The following is a 21,235-nucleotide window of genomic DNA, read 5'->3' as shown; positions in this document are numbered from 1 at the left end:
AAAGGTCCTAAGATTAGGAAACTTTGGACTATAAAATGAATGTAACATATATTTCAGCATAAAACAAAAGGCAGCAGACTTTGTACCCCTAATTAAAAGTGAGTGCTAAGGCAATAAATGAGAATGCCTTAGTGCTGAAGAAGTAATTGGATCTGATGTCCTTCAGGAGCAAGCAACAATCATTTCATCATGACATATTTTAGAGCCAAACTTTCTTCCAGTTATGAATTGTGGCAAGTTAATTGGGGGACATTTAAAATCTTCTGATATTACTGTTTGTTTAGATTCTTTTCTCCTCTGAGTTTTCTCAACATGGTACATTAAATACTTTTTGCTTATCAGAAAATCAGTAGTAAAATTTATATGAATAAACCCTTACCCCTTATGACACAGAAATTGTTCTGTATGGATTCTACAATATTCTTTCTAGAAGATGATATAATCATCAAAAAAGTCCTCTGAAATGACTCCCAGCATGGAAAGGTAGATGTGAAAGGGCCATCCTGTGCACAGCATGAGATACTCTTCCTCTCTGCTCCTGATAAGCCGTTTGTCCAAGCACAGAACTGAGCACCTGGGAGGAAGCACAGCTGCTACAAGGATACCTATGCCCAGGAACAGCTGTCTGGCACATGACTCCCATTTGTCAGGAGTGGCAGATAACCCTACTGAATCCAGAGGACAGGACTTAAAGGAACACCATCTACAAGCCAAAGTTTTCAGCCCTACAGACAATTAAATATGGTTCTCTCACAGCCAGCTAAACAGCCTTGAATGCTGAATTCCCACAAAGAGCACCTCAGCTGTGTGTGTGACGTACTCCTTCCCTGAGAGTCCATACCCGTATTTGATCCTCACTGGAGAGGTGCTGCAGGAGCTCCAGAGCAGTGGTAGTGGACATTGAGCCACTTGCCATCTCGGCGGTGCCACACACGGGTCTCCTCCGACTGCGTGGTGCGGGGCCGGCCTTGGCCGTCGATGTACTGCGTCAGGCGGATGTACGCGATGCAGGCGGCGTCCTCCCCGATGACGTGGACGTGGGGGTTCAGGATGGTCGTGTGGATCGGCTTGCTGTTCTTCGACAGTACTGCCAGGACACGCGAAACCATCAGGTTCAGTTTACAACTAAGAAGGAACAGCGTCCCGCATTCTCCAACCTCTTCTATATTCTACTCACCTTTTACTGGATTCTGGAATACCACAAAAATTGGTCCTGCCATTTTTCAGGCAAAATCCAAGAAATTCTTACCCCTATCATCTGTTGTTCTCCTTAGGAACTGCACACTTACTGCCAGGAATCCCCTGGCCCCTTTGCCCCCACTTCCTCTGCTGCTGTGTCTTCAGTTATGGGGAAAGACCTTTCACTTACAGAATATCGTTGCAAAGGAGTCAGTAATCAGGAGATCTTTAAGCTAGGACAGCATTAAATATGAACAAACCTCAGAGAAGTGTTAAAATCGCTCCATAAATAGGCTGTTGAAAGAGAAAAAGTCCCTGCATACTTAGAGAACTACATATTGCCCATACTAAGGACCTTGGCCTAACCCTCAAAATGAAACAGATTGAACAGTTCAGGATTTAAATTACAATTATCTCATCCTGTGGAGACATCCAGGAAGGGAGACAAATCCCATGGTATAAATGATAGCATTTCTCCCAACTCTTTCCTGCCCCAGGCTGACAAGGTGACTCTTGTCTATGTATAAGGTTCATTAGGTGTTAGAGAGCTGAAACCAACCAGGGAAAACACAAAGTGAAAGCATCTTTATGCCTGACCATTCAGTATCTCTACCCCAAACATACATGTTGCTTCCACCAAAATCTGATCATTTTTTTCCATTTTCATATCAGTAAGAAGTCCAGTGAGTCAAACTTTTAAAGCTCCTGCAGTCCATGCCAGGTAAAAAACATTTCCACCTGGCAGATTGTATGCCTAGAGTGAAGGGATGTGGGGGTTAGAATTCAAATTGGTGCTGAACAGGCTTTTTGACAGAAAGGCTGCTGGCTTTTATGAATGCATCATAACCCAAGCACAATCAAGTTCCTGCTTATTCTGATAACCAGTAAAAACAAGGCAAATTTTCCTCCCCAAAGGTGACATAAAGGAAGAGTAGGGAGAAAGGGGTTGGAGTTACCAAATCTACCCACTCACAGTTTTCAAAGTAAAACTTATGGAAATCCATTCCTTCAACCAGATTCCCCAGTGCTTCGGGTTCAAATGAGGTCAAGCCAGGATCACAGATTTTTCTGCAAAGAAAAGCAGCACAGGTTTACAGTTTGCATTTGAGCCCAAGAGCTATTCACACAGTGAAGTGCTGGTATGCCATTTGACTCACACCCTCTGTCCACCTAACTACATCTCCCTACTCCAAGAATTAAGTTCCTGAAGACTCAGCCCTACTGTAACTCAAGGAGCCAACTAGATGGCATTTCACATCAAATAAATTTCTAGGTTACTGACTTTCCTTTTATTCTTTTTCTGCACTTCTCATTGCCCTCCCCTGTACTTTTCTTACAAACCCAGGACATTTTCCAGTTGTTGCTCCTGTTGCTGTTTGCTACCTGACTTGATATTCATTTAGAGCTCTACTACTCCATCGCTTACTCCTAACTGATGTAGGCTAAGAAGGATAAAACCTTTTACCATCCCTGACTGTGTGACAGCTCCTCATACCCATGAGCCAGAGCATCACTTGCACACAAACTGATAAACAACCTGTCAGAAAGCATCTCTACTTACGTATAAGCCTCAAAATCTCCATTGTTGATGGCCTCTATCAGCTGCTCTGTTATCTTAATGATCTCTTGCTTACGCACTGTGAACAAGAAGAAAGAGCAATTTAGCTGTGCTGAAGAGTTCAGTAGAAATATGAGGTGAGTGGGTGCTTCCTACAAGCAATTTGTAGAGCACCATTAGTCTAGATCTGATAGGATGCTGCTCCCTGCATTCTGAAGATATGCAGTTAAGACAGTCATCCACATGAAAGTAGGGGGGCAGTGGTATGAAAGGGAAATGGTGATCCCATAATGCAGGGAAAAAGGAAATAAAGAGACCATATTAATTTTTTTTCTTCTAGAAAGGTCTAAGGCACCAGAGGTGTCTCCTGAATGACAGCCAGAGCTGCTTCCAGGGAGTCTGACCTATGAATACCAATGGCCCTGCCCATGTGAAGTAGTTGTCCAGCAGCTTAAGATGTGGAAAACCTTCAGCACAGTAGCCATATACAAATGGCCACCACACAGATCAAGCCAACTGGAAAGAGTCTCCCAACAACTTGCCTATCACCATCATCAACATCTCATTATTGTGAATGCTGCAAACAAACAACTGGGACATGTAGGGATGGCTTCTGCAAGCTAGAAAGATGATGGCAGCAGGATGGATGGGTTGGATGAGCAGGTCCTAGCTATGTCTGAGAATGCACACTGTTCCTCAGGCAGTTAGCTTCTGCCAATCCCTGTGGCACAATTCTTTACAGCTCTGACAGCACTGCCATTAAGCCAGCCCAGCACACTGGACTTCAAGATGAATGAAGACAAGGGCTGCCTGTCTTCTGTTGTTTGGTCCCATCTGGCCAGCACCTCTGCACTCTCTTCTCTTGGTTCCCCTCAGCAGATTGCCCAGGCCCCATCCCCTCTGCAGTCTTCCAACATCCATGCTGGTCTCAAGAGTTAATAACATTTACAAAGTTTCAATTAGGTCTGCTAAACAACACAGTCCTATTCTATGACTACTATGTGTACCATACCTATGCCTGAGCCTACATGCACAATCTCACATATCTTCAGCCTTCCCCACGCCCGTAGGTAGACACCTCTGCACATTATACAGGCATTTAAGAGGTTCTCTAGCATTCTTTTCAATGCTTTCAGATAATATACAATTCATACACTAGAAGTGCCATTCTTGTGCCCTTCAGCATTTAAAATATAGGTGTCTGAAATGAAACCAATCCCCTGACTGTTCTCCCTTTGGGCCCTGAAAAATTTGGGACTTCTGGGAAGTCTCACGTAGGCATCTTAGATGCCTATCATTAAGGGGATGGTATTTAAATCCAACTTATCACCTTTAGATGTTCAAGTCAGGAAAGCTGAATTCCATTCTAAATGCCAGAAGATGCTACTCTGAACTGCTCTCCCCCTTGCCCATGCACCTCATCCCACCACTGGTAAATGCAGTCAAAGAGCAACAAGATAATAATCTAACTGGCTATGAAAGATGTCCGTACCCACTCTGGAAATCAGTTAAGAGAATTTTACTTCTGAGCCACCCTCAGAAACCCCTCAGATAGGGGACATCTGGCTCATAACAATAAGGTGGTTGGTTTTACTATGCAGGCTGTATACACTTCCACAAGTGAAAAGATGTACACAGGGAATAGGTCAAAACAATACAGTGGGCTATGCCCGTTGTGAAAAATGTCCCTACAAGCAAATTGTCTGGGATTATTTTCACATGAAGAAGGGCCACTTGTTGGACCTCCAAACCATGCACCACCAATGTCCAGAAGATGGAGTGCATGGGAAAGGCTGCATTTAGGGATGAGTGAGGGTCACAGTCAGGGTGTGCTGCCTCATCTTAAGGAAATTTGCATCACCGTCCAAGATGCCGTGATGCAGTGCCATCAGGCCTGTCCTTCAACACTAGTCCATCCCATCAGACCGTGCTTGTCTCCTGGCATTCACTACATGTCCCGAGCTAGAAGCGGCACACGGGAGGTGACCACTCTGTCCGAAGGACAGAGAGCCTCGGGATGTCCAGGGGACGGCACTCCCAATGAATCCGCGGGTCCTCCAAACTGGCACGGCAGAGGCACAAGCGGGAGGCATGCACCAGCACGGTCATCGAGCGCGGCCCGCAGCTGCTCCACCCTGCTCTGTGCGGGCGCAGGAGGCAGCCCCGCCACAGCAGCTACACGGCCGGCCGGGGAGTGCTGCGGGCGCGTTCAGCGAGCACCGCTCGGGGCCGGGGCAGAGCTGGGGCCGGGGCAGAGCTGGGGCCGGGATGTGCCTCCCTCGCGGGGCGGGGCGGCGGCCGCGGGCAGCCCGGGCTGAGGGCGGCCCGGCACAGGCTGAGGGCGGCCCGGGCTGGGCTGAAGGCGGCCCGGCACAGGCTGAAGGCGGCCCGGGCTGAGGGCGGCCCGGCACAGGCTGAAGGCGGCCCGGGCTGGGCTGAGGGCGGCCCGGCGCAGGCTGAGGGCGGCCCGGGCTGAGGGCGGCCCGGCACAGGCTGAAGGCGGCCCGGGCTGGGCTGAAGGCGGCCCGGCACAGGCTGAGGGCGGCCCGGGCTGGGCTGAAGGCGGCCCGGCACAGGCTGAGGGCGGCCCGGGCTGAGGGCGGCCCCGCTCCCCGCCCCTGCGCGTGGCGCCCCCCGGCGGCCGCCGCCGCTCCCCTCACGCGGCTCCTGCGGCCGCGCCGCCGGCGGCAGCGATGGCGCCAGCTCGGAGCGCCCGGCCCCGGCAGGCTCGGACGGACGGGGTGAGGGGCAGGGGAGGAGAGAGGAGGGAACTTTACATCTAGGGTAACTAGCATGAGTTGCACTACTCCACTACTGCTACCCAGCTGCTAACTTACACGGTGCTCGGTTAAGTACAAAGGGAACTACTGGAGTTAGCAAAGGCTCCGACCGAGCACGCTCTAACTCCAATGTCTGCCCTGGGCTGTCCCAGGCATGGAGCTTCTCTTCACAAGACTGTGTAGCTGCAAAACAAATGTAAGCGTTAAAATAATAAACAGACAAAAAATTAGAAAGTAAAATAAAAACCAACAAAGAAGTACAGACACACACAGCCCCGGCCCCAGTCAGCACAGAGACACATCCACATCCCAATGACTTCTACCTGCTCTCCTGCCTCTGTCACATCATTGGGGCCAGACACTACTTGGCAGGGGCCACCCGGGCACTGGTGCAAAAAGCACAGCAGGAATTGCACCAATGCTGGAGGAAGTTTGAGGGCGACCTAAAACAGTGGTCGGAGTAGTGACAGAGCAGCACAAGGGCAAGTACAAGATGGGGTTAAAGAAAGTAGGGATATCCAAATCACTGCACATCTCAACTGGGAGGGAAGTGAAGTAGGAGAACACTGACCCACGTGGCAGAGAAGTGATTCAGCACTCCTCAGTGCACCAAGCAGGGCCTTGCTATGAGCAAGAGGAAGGAATTAATAAGAGAGCAGTGATGAACAGCTCACAGCAAAAGGACTTCTGAAGAGATCATTTCCCTTCCATTCTGTCTAGGCAAAACACCTTTTCCATTGCACCTTTGACCAGCACTCTGACATGATTTGAGCTACTTCATACTTTGAGCTACTAACAGAGATGCTCCAACTGCTGCATCATGAGATACTGGTGCTGTGTGTAGAAAACCAGGGAAATACGACAGGAAGAGACAGAAAAGGACACGCCTGGTTCTTCCTTCCTAGACTGACCTGAACAGAATCAAATATTCCAGATGTTCCCAGCTCACACTAAAGATCCTTCTACTATTACTTTAAAGTCAGGCATGTCTTAGCATATGTCTGTGTCTAGTACAGTATGTCTGTGTAGGAGAAAGGCTGTGAATTCCACCTAGATGTTCTCCAACCTAATAGCTTTTTTCATATGTATTTTTAAGAGTTTTTCAGCCACAGGCTCCTCTACAGAGCTAGCAAGTTCAGGAGACATCGGGCAGAACGTACCACAACTCATAGACTAACCATAGTACCAGCTAACTGAGCTAAAGAAAAACACACAAGGTAAAGCTCATGACACACAAATGCTCTTCAGGGCCAACATTATCCCAGGATTTTCACTCAAAGCACCTGATAATGGATTCAAAAATGCTGTGGGGTCTTTCAAGACCCACAGCTTCCCTTTCAGAGCACCTTAAAGTAGTCTAAAAAAACTGGGTTTTGTTCCTGTGGTACTTCTGAGCACCATCCATGTCAGAAGCCCTCAGAAGTTATGAGGAGTGAGACTGAATTCAGTCTCATGCATCCCCTCCATAAGCACATAAGCAGACCTGCACCACTGACCCATTCACCACAAGGAAAACTAAGAGATGCAGTGACTTGCCCAAGGAAACCCCAAAAGGCAGTGTCTCTGCAGAGAACTCCACATCTCACCCAGATGAAAGCAAGGGAATGAAATTAGCTAGGATGAGGTTCTGGTTTTTGGTGTTTTTTTTTTTTTTTTGTTTTTTTTTGTTTTTTTTTTTTTTTTTTTTTTGTTTTTTTTTTTTTTTTTTTTCAGAAAGGGAAGGAAATGTTTGGAAAATTTCAGTGTGCAAAGGAGGGTATTTTGCAGGAAGGGAGATGATTTCTTTGTATTCTGGAACACTGAAAATGGAAAATCAACATTTTGGAAGGAAGTTGAGGAAAGGAAAAATCTTAGGTAAGGAGAAATGGGAAGGGTGGAGGAAGGGGTGAGAAAAAGATGTTGTGAAGCACTGCACCCCTGGACTTACTGGCTGAGAAACAGAGAGAAAGCTGGGACTGCATGGACTCAGTCTGTGTTTTGCTCTCACTGTGCCTCCGTCCTTCAAGCACTGAGCTGCCGTCCCCGGTGGAGAGAGGGGGAGCTAGCATGGCAGGGAATTAAAACACAAACACAAACAAAACACGCAAGTTCAGTAAATAAAAAAAGAGAAAGTAAATAGGAGAACATTAAAGAAACCACAATGCTGGGCACAAAACATGCAGGAGTATCCTCCAGGGCAAAGCCAAATAGACAGCTCGACAACATGAACCTGCTGTGCAATTTAGAATGACACAAGGGCAGGGGGGTGGAGGAAGAACGACGACACGCACTGCCTTTAGCCCCACCACAGTGGAAACAACATATCCCTGAGGCAACTGTCCCTGATGCATAAAGATAACATCGCCTACAGCACAGCAGAACTGATCTGTGTATCCTGGCGTCTATTTAAAACAAGAAGCTGGCAGAGGAACTGCACAAGCACTTCCCTTTTCCGAGAGTCATGGCTATGCAGATCACTGAGAACTTCAACACTCCCAATCCTTTTGGTCTGCTTAGTGTTGCTCAAGTGCTTGCTTATCTTAAAATGGGGAAGGGCAGGAATGGAAAAAGAACACTGGTGAACACAGCTACACTTAAAACTGGAGAACTAAAATTACCAGAGCTGGCCACAGCACAAACCACTACTGTGCAAACTCTTTCCATCCCAATCACCATTCAAATGCTCCCTTCTATTAAAATCATAACAAAATTTTCTAACCTCTGCCAAATAAAACAAACCACAGCTTTGATCTGTAGCAATGTACCCCTATACAACTCTGTACACTGACCAGCTGCCTTCCTTCCTACCCACCTTCTGTTCCAGTCCTACACTTCTTTTCCTTGCAGCATTTGTATTCCTGACTTACAACACCCGTTGGCTCAGCTAGCTCAACATGGAACCTCTCCAGAATAAAAAGTGCCACAGGAGACAAGGTTCTGGACAAACACCTGTTCTGGATGGCTATCCAGAAGAGATGATAAATCAAATTTATTACTGCACTATGAAACCCACCCAGTTCCCGTCACTCAAAGCTAGGTTCTTAAACCACAGCTTACTCTTTGGCAAAAAGGTGGGAGCTAGAACACTGTCATGTAATGAGGCCAGGTCTTATCTGAAACAATCTGTATTGCAGAACTCATTCACTCACTGGCATGTGTTTCTGCTCCCTGTGATTCCTCAGAAGAGGAGCCAGGAGCTTGTGACAAGCCATGAGAAAAGCATCAGGAATTACCCCACTGACAGAGGTGACATTGCTGCTACATCACAGGGTCAGCACTGATTTTTCCCTGGATATGTGACTCAGATGAACTACAGGGAGAACGAGAATACCTCTGCCTCAAAATGCAAGTTATTAACACTTTTGTCTTAGCATGCAAACTACCTTCACCCATCCCAAACTTGTTGATTCAGGAAAATGCCTGCTCATCGTTTTTTTAGGGAGGTGAGGCAAAAAATAGCTGCTCAAACACCATGAGCAGATATGGAACTTGGAGCTACTTCATTTAAAGAGTTTTACAAGCACAGGATATTTATTATATGGTCACTGAAAGGCATAAAATCTCAGCCTCTCCCTCTACTGATATCTCAGTCAAGGACAACAGGCTGAGAATGATCTTCATCTTAAAAAAAAAATAGACCCAAAGAGAAAAAATAACACGGAGTCTTTGCATGTCACAAAAGATATTCCCAGAAAGGGGTGAAAAGGGAGTCTGTGTACAACAGAGAGGTTTCAACTCTCTGTAATCTACAGGGAAGCAGAAAAACACAAGCAGAGTTCAAACCTCAAGGGACTGGTAGAGATTTTCCACACCTAGAAATGGACTGGAGATGAACAGATTATGATATATGCAAGAAAAGAATTCCAGCTCTGAGACAAAAACAAATTAGCTCAGTGTTTATATATCACAGAGGCCAAGTCAGACGGCTCCCCACTGCATGGTCCCACTGTGACAGGAATGACAGCGTCATGGCAAATTTATGAACTGAGTCAGACACAGAAATCTGGGAAGCTAGTTCAAGGCAATGATTAAATCTCTAAAATCCCTTGCCTACACTTAGCTGTATTAGAAATTACAGGCAAAATACCTACCTTTCAGATCCTCATCTTCAGTTGTGGTGTTACAGCTCTCTGTGGAACCCTGCACGGCAGAACAGAGTGTTACCAGGCATCAGCAGTTGGGAGAATGAGCAAATAGTTTTATTTCTTAGTGAAGAAAGATGGGGAAAAGCACAAATCGTTGGCAGGGATGGAAGGGAGAGGATGATACAAGGAAGATTTGAATGTAAGCAGGCGAAATACAAAGCATTAACATAACAGCATCTCTGCTCAGCTTTTGCATGTTCGAGCTCTTAACCCAGAACTTTTACAAGTGTGGAAGTTACCAAACTCTGTCAAATTAAATCCAACAAGAGTTGCTTCTGTTTGGAAGAATAGCCACAAGAAGCTACAGAAGGGCTCCTAGGCTTTCTCAGAGGAAGTGTCCATTTGCAGGAAAAAAAAATTGCCTAAGTGCCTATATCTCCTCTTCCATCCCACATATGAAAGAGAGTGGTGGTTGTACACCACAACAGGAAAGATGTGTTGCTATCTGAACAGTTGTCTTTACTCAACCTCTTTCAGAGATCCACAGCCATGTAATACAACCCTCCTAGTCTATTGTCAGCAGTACTCAGGAGCATGCTACAAACCAGACATTGGAAAGGTAGAAACTGAATTAAGACATGAAGACAAGAACAAGAGAGAAGCAGAGGTTTTTCTGACAACACTCCCATCCCTTACCTTTATGCCATCTGTAGCATTATGGACAACAGTTGTTTGAGGCTCCTAGGAAAGGATGGAAGAATCATTAAACTCTAGTTCCAAAGCATTCTCTAATTTACTTTCACTCCCCAGCAAGTGGAGAAAAGGTGACTGACAAGTCAAATCAAATCACAAGCTCCAAACAGCACACGTGTGCCTGCGTGCGTGCGCACACACTTCCTGCGCAGCTTTCACTAAGAGAGAGGCTGCACTAAAAGCTATAGTCACAAGGAGACAAAGCCCCCAGCTCCCCTGCAACTGCCCCTAATTCCCAATTCGCTTCCAGTGAACCAGGCTGCCACAGACACCAGGGGGCAACCAAGCAGCCAGTCTGCACCCTCTGCAGCCGTTAATGAGGCAATGACCCCTCAGCAGCATCTTCACTGGAAAATGCTTCAGAAGAGGAGAGGGGGAAGAAAGGATAATACTGGGCTGGGGCCTTTGTCTCCCAGTTTTTGGAAGGGGTTTCTGAGTATTTTACCCTAAAAAAGGGACATTCATAATTTCCATAATAAAAATAGGATGAGCCAGACCACCTCAATGCCTCAGAGGAGTTGCTACGGAACTGTGAAAAAAGGCACATTTTTCTAAAAGTCTCTGAAATTAGCTCCAATTTCAATAATAGCCATATTTAATAATTTAGAAAGGCTCTCCCAATATCAAAAGCATAATGAAAAGCTAGTGAAAGGAAAGCAGAAAATTATGAAGTGTCCCAAGAATCCTTCATTCTACAACAAAAAAACTCCAACACCAAACCCCACCCTCCCATGCCCCAAAAATGCCAAATCCAACTCTCCAGAGACAGACAACAAAGAGCAGCTACCAGGCCTATGGGTGCTAACTAGCTCCTGCACTCATCCCTTCATTAACAGGACAAGACTTCAGGATCTTGCACCATCTCCTCCCACTGCTGTTGTTCCTGCTGGGTGGCTCAGCAAGGGCATCAGGGACAGTGCTGGGCAGTGCTGTACACTCACCCATCTGCCTCTGCCACCCGCTGCACTGTTGCCTGATCTTCCATGGGCACTGAGGCAGGCCACACACCCAAGCTGTGCCATTCAATGTACTTGGCAGGGGCACTGTACTGGCACTGTAGAGCTTGCACACAGGCCAAACAGAAAGTGTCAGCCCAGCAAGTCAGTGAGCTGCAGGAGATCAGCCACTCAACTGAGCAGGCCAAATAGGCCAGCAAAGGATTCTTCTAAAAACCCTTTGTCTGCCCTTTCTTCTTTGGTGTCCTGAAGTCCATCCTCCATTTCCTGAATGTTGGAGAGTGGATGGAGCTTGACACTCTGTTCTTCAAAACCATCCTCCCCAAAGCCAGCAGGAACAGTTGAACGGGACACACAGAACTATACAGGGGTGGCACACGGGGAAGTCCAGGCAAGCTGCGATCCCCACATCCAACCACAGCTCTGCTCAGCACCCCCATCCCAAAGCCTGTGAGGCTGTGATCAGGCCCCACAGTAGCACAGGGACACAGACAGAACGAAGCCAAAACATAAGCTGAAACAGAGTGGCACAAGCAGCACTCGGGAAGGGGTTGGGAGGAGAAGGGGAGAGGACAGAATCAAAATGAAACCAAACAGGAAAAAAAAATAGTGGTTGGGGAAGATACCATGGACGTCTGCACTGGGGGTGTTTCTTTTGCAGTGCTTACTATACTGGTTTTGTTGTTGCTCTGTGGCTGAGACAGAAAAACATGGTTTTAGTTCCCATGCTGGGCAGCAGAGGCAGCAAGAAAATGACAGTATTGCTTCAATCCCAACCATTTCCTCAGACCCTCCCCTCCCCACAAGCTCAATCACCAAGAAGAGAGAGGAAGGAGGAGTGCTACCCCAGTTGCTGGACATCATTCTTCCCCCAGAGGCAACAGAAGTTGTACAGATGTACCAAAATTCAAATGCAAATGGACTGCTAGAGCTATAAGGAAGGAAAACAGAAGGCAAAAAGGCAGCAGCCCAAAGGGGTGGGGAGAATCCTGCAACGAGCACTAACAAAAAATATCTGGTGAAGGAAAATGAGACACGGCAGCTGTCCTGAGAGAAAAGACTACAGAAGTGAAGAACACACAGTAGTCATGGTCTCAAACAGGGCACAAATGGGAGTCAAGTCTGAGGTGTCCCAAAGTGTACAGAAACAGTTCGAGGTATGTGATAATGCTGAGAGTTCCAGGGAATCTATTGAGCCAAGTAAAAGTGTGGTCAGCCCTAGAAAAGGTAGAGAAAGGGTAACGTATAATATGTTGTATCCCTGCTGTAACCTGAACAAAGAGACTTCAGGACCAAAACATTGAAAGGAATGGGACTGGGACATAAGGAAAAGGCCATATAGTTCCACAAGTAGGAAGGTCTCTGGATGGTGCCCAGCAGGTTTTCATCTTTCCCCTCTTCACACTCTCTTGTAGCTGTGGCAGAAGAATAAAATCTCCGTATTCTGCATTCATACAGCACAACAGTGAGGCCATCACCAGCTTGCTGAAAAGAATAATCCCATCGAGTCATGTATGTCAGGAATGAACCAAGTCTGTGTTTGTAGGAAGCCAAACCTATCCATAAGTACAGGGTTCCTAGCCCACAAATCCAGCCCACCTGTAATCCCCACCCCAGGCTATGTCTCTTTTGCTGCTAGACACCAGCAGCAAGGTCAAAATTGTCTCTGCAGGAGTCTCGCTCACACTCCTGCGTTTACAGATCAGGGCCCCCGATGGGAGCTCACAGTAGTGTGCCCTCGAGTGGCTCTCAATCCCACTCAGGGAGTGCAAACTCATACTGCAAAACATCAGGCCCTCATCACCACACCACAAACACCACAAAGAATGGAGAAGTCAAATGCTAAGATGGAAAACATCTGCCAAAGGTATAATTATGTTAACCAGTGACAGATCTTGTAAGACCGAGACTTAAAAAACATCTACTAACACTTCGGCTTTTCTTCACAAGCAACAGGTCTTGGCTTAACTATCCCTTTTGGAGAGGGAGAGAGGAGAAACAAAAGAGGAAGATGGGGCAGGTGGAGGAGGGAGAAAGTAGAAGAGAGAGAGGCAGAAATGAACTCTTTAGAAGTCCGTGGGAAAAAAAACCTTCAAACATTTACACTCAAACTTCAACCTAAGAAAGGAGAAATATCACAGAAATTATGGTTTGCTGCCTCTTTCTATACATTCCTGCATTGTCCTAAGACACTGGCCTTCCAAGAGTTTTGTTTTATGCATGTATTTCCAGCCTGATGGCCGAAGAGATGACAGGTCATTGTGGATGTCAAAGAGGAGCAGATCAACCTGAAAAAGTTAATCCCAAGCTATTTTGTGGCACAAACACAAACTTCTGACAATGGTCCACCTGTCCACACAGCACTGAGGCTCTTGTACTTCTTCAGAAATAGTGATCCTAATGCAGAGATCTATCTTCCAAACCTGTTCAAGTGAGAGTAAGGTAACCCACTTTTCTTAGTCCACTGGGATAAGAAAATAAAATAGCATGGAAGAAGCTAGTGGAAAAATAATTCCACTGTTTTGGAAGGCTTTATAACTAAGGCCAAATGAGAAAAAAACCCAACAAAACAACCAAAACCTAAACAATATCCATGAAGCCACTGTTCCAAATTAAAAGTTGACAACAGCCTGTTAGGAGTGTTATGTTGCCTTATGAAGTGCAAAGCCCCACATACTCAAAGCACACAGCCTACCCTCAGTCTGCACTGAGCACCCAGCTCACCCACGATATTCTTCCCCAGCCAGTGGGCTGAAGAAAACGAGTATCATGTTTGCTAGTCCAGAATTGGATAGCATTTTACTACAGGATAGTGTCCCAACTAAATTAGAGTCAGCTTAGCCTGCATGTTTTTCATACTCCTTCTCAGGTGAAGGACGGCATCTGACATGTTGAGCATCCTGCACACACTCACGTCATGTGGCCATCTAACCACGTGCTTTTCCCTGGAAGAAGCTAGCCTTTCCTTCCCAGAGGTGCAGGCAGCACAGCCAACTCTTACCCCTCTTCACCCCTGCTGCCAGCCAACATCCGTCACTGGCCAGGGTACAATCCTTGGTCATTCTGTACAACTCAAGTTAAAAGAAGCCCATTCACCTAAAAAGGTCCTAGGACCTTCTTAAGATCTGTAACATGATTCATTTTGACATAGCAGTTGGCAACAATTCCTGAGCTCGACAAGAGACAGACAGACAGACAGGCACGAGCAACACAGAGGGTGCAAGAGAAAGAAAACAGACCAGTGCTCATATCGTAGGGACACACACACAGAGCCAACGAAAAGAAACTAACTACCAACCATGGGCTGTCTCTGGTTATTCAGCCACTTTCACTGCTTCCATGTTTTCAGAGGCTGATGCTTACATGGTTTACATATCCCAGCTGCTTTAAAACAATATGCAAAGGGAATTTAAGTATTGCTGGCAGTGGGCAAATTTAAGCATTGCTGGCAGAAGGGCAAGAAAGGCACAGTGAACTTCTGCCCTGCACAAAGGCAGGGCTGGTGAAAAGTTAGTCACTCATTTCAGATTTTCAAAGCAGTACTTTGGAATTACTTTTTTTGAGGGTTTTTTTACACAGTTTTAAGGTGTCATTGAAAGAGGAAGAGGAGAAATATCTCCCAGGTAGTAATGCAAAAACAATTATTCTGCTGTCTTGATACTGTAACGTTCCCACTTCTATCTGAAATGGGGGAAATATTTTTGTTATTTTTCTGTGCATAGCAGATAATAAAATAACTAATTATTGTCCTTTGGTTACTGTTCGTATCTTGGTCTCAAAGTGTGTCATTGGGCTGTGTATGACTTCTGACAATATGACACTGGCCAATTTCCTCTTTGGACCCTTGAGAGTGGATTTGACTATTTTCTGAACAAATTCTATAAATGCCAAACACCTTGATGGATGAGAAAGGAAATGAACAGGAGAGGGGGGGCAGTTACTGGGTATTTGGTCATGCTGGGATACATAAACAAGATCAGGGACAAAAGGAAGTTTTGGATTATAAAGGCTCTGAACAAATCTTTTCAGTAAGTATGCTAAAAAAAGAAGTGACTGGCAGCTGTGAACTGCCCAGTGGTGCTGTGCCCACACATTTCATCTGAACGGTGGAGCCCCATCACTCTCTGCCACATTTGGAGGGACTCCCAGTTTGTTCTACACTGCAAGACTCCTATCAAGGATGACAGCACCAACACCAGGCAAAGCACCTGTTCCTCTTTTGGCACCTCTGCAACAGAATGGCAAAGCCTCCTGTCCAGGCAAGGCACACACCTGCTCTGCTGAGCCCAGGAGAACCACTGTCTTTTTCATTTCACACTTAGAGCTGGCAAAGTCAAACTGAGTTGCCAGCAGCTGGATTTTCTGCACAAAATGGGAGCTGTATGTGGCCAGAGGATCACAGAGCCCTTTTGGTGAGGACATGGACCCCTGAGTGCACACTGACCCCCCCTGCCACCCCCTTGCACGGACATGCTATGTAGGGTGATGAGCACAAGCCGAGCGTGCATGGCATGGAAAATGGCGGAGGCACGAATCGCAGGCAGCTTACGGGAGGTGCTCACCATCAAATGCACACTGGAGCTCGACTTCCTTTTCTGGACACACCATTGAGAGAGGGAAAGAGAAGGGAAGAGAGGAGATGAGAAGAAAAGCACAGAAACTATTCACACATTAGTGTGCCAGCAAGGGCCCCCCTGCCGATAATGCTCCCCTGAGGCAGGTACAAGCAGCAGCAGAAATGCACAGACATGGAAAAAAGGAACAGAGAGAGAAGTCACCATTAAAGCACACGACTACACACCAGGGGAAAGGGCAGGGCTGAAGAGCCCCATCCCCTCAAACACTGAGGTCAGAATATAGGTGCCCCACACACTGATATAAGGGGAGAAGAAGAGAGAGCAATATATATGCACAAGATGTGGGGTATAAGGGGGTCTCTCTGTGCTCTCGCACCTCAGAGAATGGGGCAGCTTCTCCAGCCAAACTGAAGAGGTAGGCAGAAAACCCCTGCGTGTTCACATTTGGAGAATGCAGAGGTGTGTTTGCAACTCAAATTAGAGGGTAGGGAGGAGGCCACAGCAGAAAGGCACACGCAGGGACTAAAGAAAGAAAGGGAACTTGTGTGCATAGCATGGGGAGGAGAAAGGCTCTCTCACATAAAATTTGGGCCTGATTGGAGAGGTGCACTAATGCTCAAACATGAAAGACAGAAGCACTCAACAGTCAGAACACTTTGCACTCTCATATATTGGGAGAAGAACAAACAGGTTCAAACACTACTCAACCTTCTTGGACTCTACTCTTGTTCAATGGCATCTTCAGTCATCTTCAAAGACATCTTCACACCAAATTGCACTCTCCAGTAAATGAGGCTCAGCATGCACTTCACTCCTCTTTCACTAAACTCTCAGTGTCATCCAGCTCAAGCTGAGCCTGGCAGGTCTTCCAGCATTACATTGCTATGCCTTCCCCTTGCTGTCTCCATGCACATTTTCCATCTGCCCTTTTCCTTTGGTACTATCTAGGCTGTTCTCTGCTGCTTCCTACAGCCTAGCCCACAGAGTGGTACAGGATAGCACAGCTCACGTCAGTCAAAACCCACGATGGTGTGGGCTCAGGTCTGCAGCTCTGGACTCCTGCACACTACCACAGCACCCCCTGGAGCAGCCTGTGAACACAGAACAGGCCACGGAGTTGTAGCTCCCCACTTCATACACTTGCTGAGCCTTCACAGCTCTTGCCTTGCATATTGCCTTCATCCCTGCTATCCTCACAGCAGAGCTCAAGCACACACACACACACACTGGCTTGTGTTTTAAAGCAGAAGTGCCCATGTTCACCTCATACCCAGAACCACATTCCTAATCACGCCACGCAGTCCACAGTCACACAGCCACTGCACGGACAGACTCAAACTAGCAAAGCTTCTGCCTCATCTGATCTTTAATTCCAGAACAGACTCTGATCTGTTCACCATTTGGCTCACAAATCTTCCTTTTCATGGAGGCACAACACAGGGCTCATCATTACATGGTTTACAATGGTCCTCTCATGTCTTTCAGGACAATTTAGCTTCTCCACAGGCTTTTCCTCAAGCTGGAACTAAAATAGCATCTACTACCAGTGCATGAATATAACTCTGAGACTGCCATCAACCCAGAGAAAACCTTGTACCCCATCACAACAGGGAATTTTTAACCGGGAAAAGTGGAAATTCACAACAATGAAAAACTACTGTTTTTACTTTTAAGGTATCCTGTAAGTTGCAGCAGACAAAAAGAAACTATATGGATACTATTGTCTCTAAGAAAGACAATCTTATTGGAAATTCATACAGACTTCCAGAAAGTTACAAAAGAAAAAACGGACAGAAAATGTTAAGATACAAGCAAAAGGTTCAATAGGAAAAGAATCAACAAAGGCATGCAGAAAACAAACATCCTCCTACACAGAGGCACAAGTAACACTGACACAGGAGGAAACAGAACCCTCTACAGATCAGAACTTTAAATCAGAGTACAAGCTACATTTAAAACAGTGTTAGTCTATTACAGGGCATGATGTAGTGTAGAAATCCCAGAAAGCACATTATTACTGGCTACTATAATAACATGGAGAAGAAAAGCTAGATTGGCAGTATGAAAAGGGCAGGGAGTGAGGTCTGTGTTATGACCAGAGCATGAAAATACTGCTAAAACACAAGACAGGTTAGATAATGCCAACATGAGGCAGTGGCAGTAAGTTCTAAAGCATCAAAATTTATTAAGTCAAATCATATACAATCAAGTTACTAAACAAGATCAATCTCCCAGTACATCTTAACAGCTGCATCAGAACCATCTATTGTTACCTTCCCAAGGTGACTAGCTGAGTGAGCAAAGCTTTTTGTTCTTCTTGTAATGTGACTGCAACTTAGCAAAGTAAATAAGAGAACATAAGTTTAATTATAGAGTTCTCTTTCCCTTCTATAACACAGAACACTCTAAGAACTACTAGGGAGAGCAGAGATGTTGCAGGGAAAGAAAAAAAATTGTTAAAAGCATCACAGCCTGGTAAAGTACCTCACAGATCACTTTAGGGGTTTCCCTACACCTGAGTGATTCTCCCAAAGCAGTACAGACAACAAACCTAGGGATGAGTGTTTGTTAAAGTTCTATTTTTGTTATGTGTGTGAATTTTAGGTGTTCATCTCTCAAAGAGGAGCAGATTCTCTGCAGTGAAACTTAAAGAACAGTTTTGCTTTAGGTAACAATAACAGAAGTCAGCAGGTGACAGAAGACAATCTGAAGAATCACTTTCTCTTCAGCATGGCAGCAATGCTAGAAATGGTGAGCATAAATCAGTCCACAGCACATACCAAAACATACTATAAGAAGCAGAGTGGTACCAGGCAAGGTCCCATTCACAGTCCTGGGAACTTAACATGGCTATGTTATTTTTATGACAGCTTTCTGTATTTCCATCTTTTACATGCAGTTCTCCCCCAGTCTGACACTGACAGTATTTATGTAAAAATATCATGCTTGAAGCAATTAATATTCCTATGGAGAGTATAATCATTTCAGAACTTAAGGTAGGAAAAAAATGTTGAACTAAAAGCAGATCATCATAGTGAGAGTCATCTTGAACCAGCAAATTTGAGGTCCTATTTCTACTTCTGCTTCAACACTTTTTGTGTGATGCTGAGCAAATAATTTAATCTTTGTCAATCCATCTTCTCTCTTGCCCTTTTGTCAGCTTGTCTATTTAAATTGTAAGCTAAGAGGCAGGGATTTTCTGCTTAGCCACCACTAGCTAAGCACACCAGATCCTTGATCTCAGTTGGTTTTTTCCAGGCATTACAACAATGCAATGAAAAACTGACTGCATCAAAGATGGATATAATGTGCTACTGGATGTCAGCACTTAAACAGATCTAAAGCACTCCCCAGGTGTCTTGCATAACACAGTTCAGCACAAAACTCTGCTGCTCAGATGAACTTGGCTTCTCCCTGTTTAGCTTCAACATAAACAATCTTTAAACAGTATGGCTTTAAGATTATAACAAGTCCAGATACAGAGATAGGAGCATTAACTCCTGTTGGTCACTGTGTGAATGTTACTTACCCTTGCAGATTTTATAGGTTCCTTTACCTTGCTACTGTGCCTTCTCTGTTTAAGGCATGCTTTCAGCAACTGCTTCTCAGCAGCCATGCCAGTTTACAGAGCATCCTTCCTTCCCCACATACTCTTTACTGGGCAAAGGGCAGGGAAAGTGGTACACATCAGGCATAAAATGTACACTTACTGCAGTATTCCTCACAAACAGCAGAACAAATGATACTTGGTACCTCTTTGCAGTTATGTAACATACAGGGCAGATTTTAGAACATTAACCTTGTTAAACCAAATGAATGGATTTTTCCTCTTTCAGCTGAGCTATTCAGCTTTTATTGGGAAAGAAAACAGAGTGCATGTGGCAGAAAGACAAGGTAGAAAATCAAGAGACTTGGCAGAGCATTGCAAGTTAATGCCGTTAAAATCTCCTGCATCCCACAGCATGCTCCACAATTTACTATCTACAAAGTGTTACAGTGGGCCTGAGGAACATTATTGATATAATTTTGTAAATCCTAGTCACAAACCCAAGTGGTCAGAAGTAAAGAAGAAAAAAAAAAAAAGAAACTGACAAAGAGCTTAGAGAAGGACCAATTAAAAAACAATTACCATTACATGCTTAACTGAAAATAAGACTTTGTGCATTAAAAAATTCTGATTATAGAAATGGGTCTTACAGGCCCTGCTAGAACTGGAAGCACACACAACCTCTCACATCAGCAGGAAGTGAAATACCCCTTTGGAAAAAAGGGAACACAACTCTTTGAAGTGCTACGCAGAGGAAAAAAAAAATCAGCAGTAGGACTGTAACACTCACTACAGGGAGCCCAGATCCTGACAAGCTTAGAGGAAGGACACTCAGCATAAAGTGTCCTTAATCTTCATCCAAGTCTTTACCCCAGCCCACTCCTTAACCCCTCTCACCTTGCAGTATATAGCAATTCCAGATTAGAGTCAGAAAAGGGGAACAAGAAAGCAAAAAAATCTGATTTGAAAGTATCTAAAGTAAAATTTTAAATGGCAGATGCACAATGTTGCTCATAAATTTAGAATCTTAAAAAAATACCTGGGACCTACAGTGATGACCACAAGATATCTGGTATGTTACAGGGGCTCTGCAACTCCTCACTCAGTATCTTCTAGCCTCACTTTCTGGATTTGAAAGCAGAAAACCACATTCCTTGGGGATAAAACTTGGGCCTTCCTGCTGCTACTCCAACAGCTTGGATCCAAATTCTGCTTGAAGAAAGTGAGTGCAGCACTACAAAGGTTTGGTGAGCAGGCAGAATTTAAGATTCAAGGCAGTTTAAATCATTCATTATTTAAGATAATGGAAAAGTTCTCAAGTGCCAAGCTGATGAAATATCTACCAATTAGCAGAATTAGTACTTGAAATAGAAGCAACAGTGCAAAATTAAAACCAGGAATGCTTCAAATAAAATTTGGAAAGGAATTTGCTGAAGAGAGCAGTCACATCTATGGAAATTTATCAAAACAACCCCAGTGTGGACAAACTAGTATTGGAATTTTTTAAAAAAAATTTCTTTCCTGTCCTCCCCTCCTGATTTAAACTTCTCCCACTGCCTTCCAAAAGGGTCTGATCCAAGTAAAATGCATGCATCCTCATTGCTTTAGTGCTAAATTTTCTTCAGTGAAGGATGTGAGCTTATTGCTAGAGAAACAATAATTGTGCATTTTTTTTTAGTATCAGCTCAACACAACTCATGCTCAGATCACCACATATGACTATCAAATCATTGCCCTCTCATTTATGCTAAGTCAGCAAGTACATGCTGTACCTTGCATCAGAAATTCACCAACATAAATTTTCATGGAGTTATTGCAAAT

The 21,235-nt window shown here is 45.2% G+C and overlaps 1 protein-coding gene across 28 annotated transcripts in view; it reads right to left on the bottom strand.

Moving 5' to 3' along the window:
- Window positions 1-21,235, bottom strand: part of CAMK2G (calcium/calmodulin dependent protein kinase II gamma) — a 241,591-nt gene that overhangs the window by 4,443 nt on the left and 215,913 nt on the right. For 4 of the 28 annotated variants that reach the window (XM_064430432.1, XM_064430451.1, XM_064430433.1 and 1 more), the window contains 9 exons: window positions 15,853-15,885; window positions 11,917-11,985; window positions 10,278-10,322; window positions 9,588-9,636; window positions 7,445-7,558; window positions 5,575-5,700; window positions 2,741-2,816; window positions 2,153-2,247; window positions 842-1,087 (listed from right to left, as the gene is read on the bottom strand). In XM_064430432.1, coding sequence (XP_064286502.1) covers window positions 855-1,087; window positions 2,153-2,247; window positions 2,741-2,816; window positions 5,575-5,700; window positions 7,445-7,558; window positions 9,588-9,636; window positions 10,278-10,322; window positions 11,917-11,985; window positions 15,853-15,885 — 840 coding nt within the window. In that variant the 3' untranslated portion in view covers window positions 842-854. The remainder of the gene's footprint in view (window positions 1-841; window positions 1,088-2,152; window positions 2,248-2,740; window positions 2,817-5,574; window positions 5,701-7,444; window positions 7,559-9,587; window positions 9,637-10,277; window positions 10,323-11,916; window positions 11,986-15,852; window positions 15,886-21,235) is intronic. The other 24 variants (XM_064430435.1, XM_064430439.1, XM_064430441.1 and 21 more) reach the window with 13 other exon arrangements.

Source organism: Passer domesticus, chromosome 8, assembly GCF_036417665.1.
Source record: "Passer domesticus isolate bPasDom1 chromosome 8, bPasDom1.hap1, whole genome shotgun sequence".
In the NCBI taxonomy this organism is placed as follows: domain Eukaryota; kingdom Metazoa; phylum Chordata; class Aves; order Passeriformes; family Passeridae; genus Passer; species Passer domesticus.
Note: the sequence above shows the minus strand (reverse complement) of the source record. Positions and strands in the feature narration are given on the sequence as shown.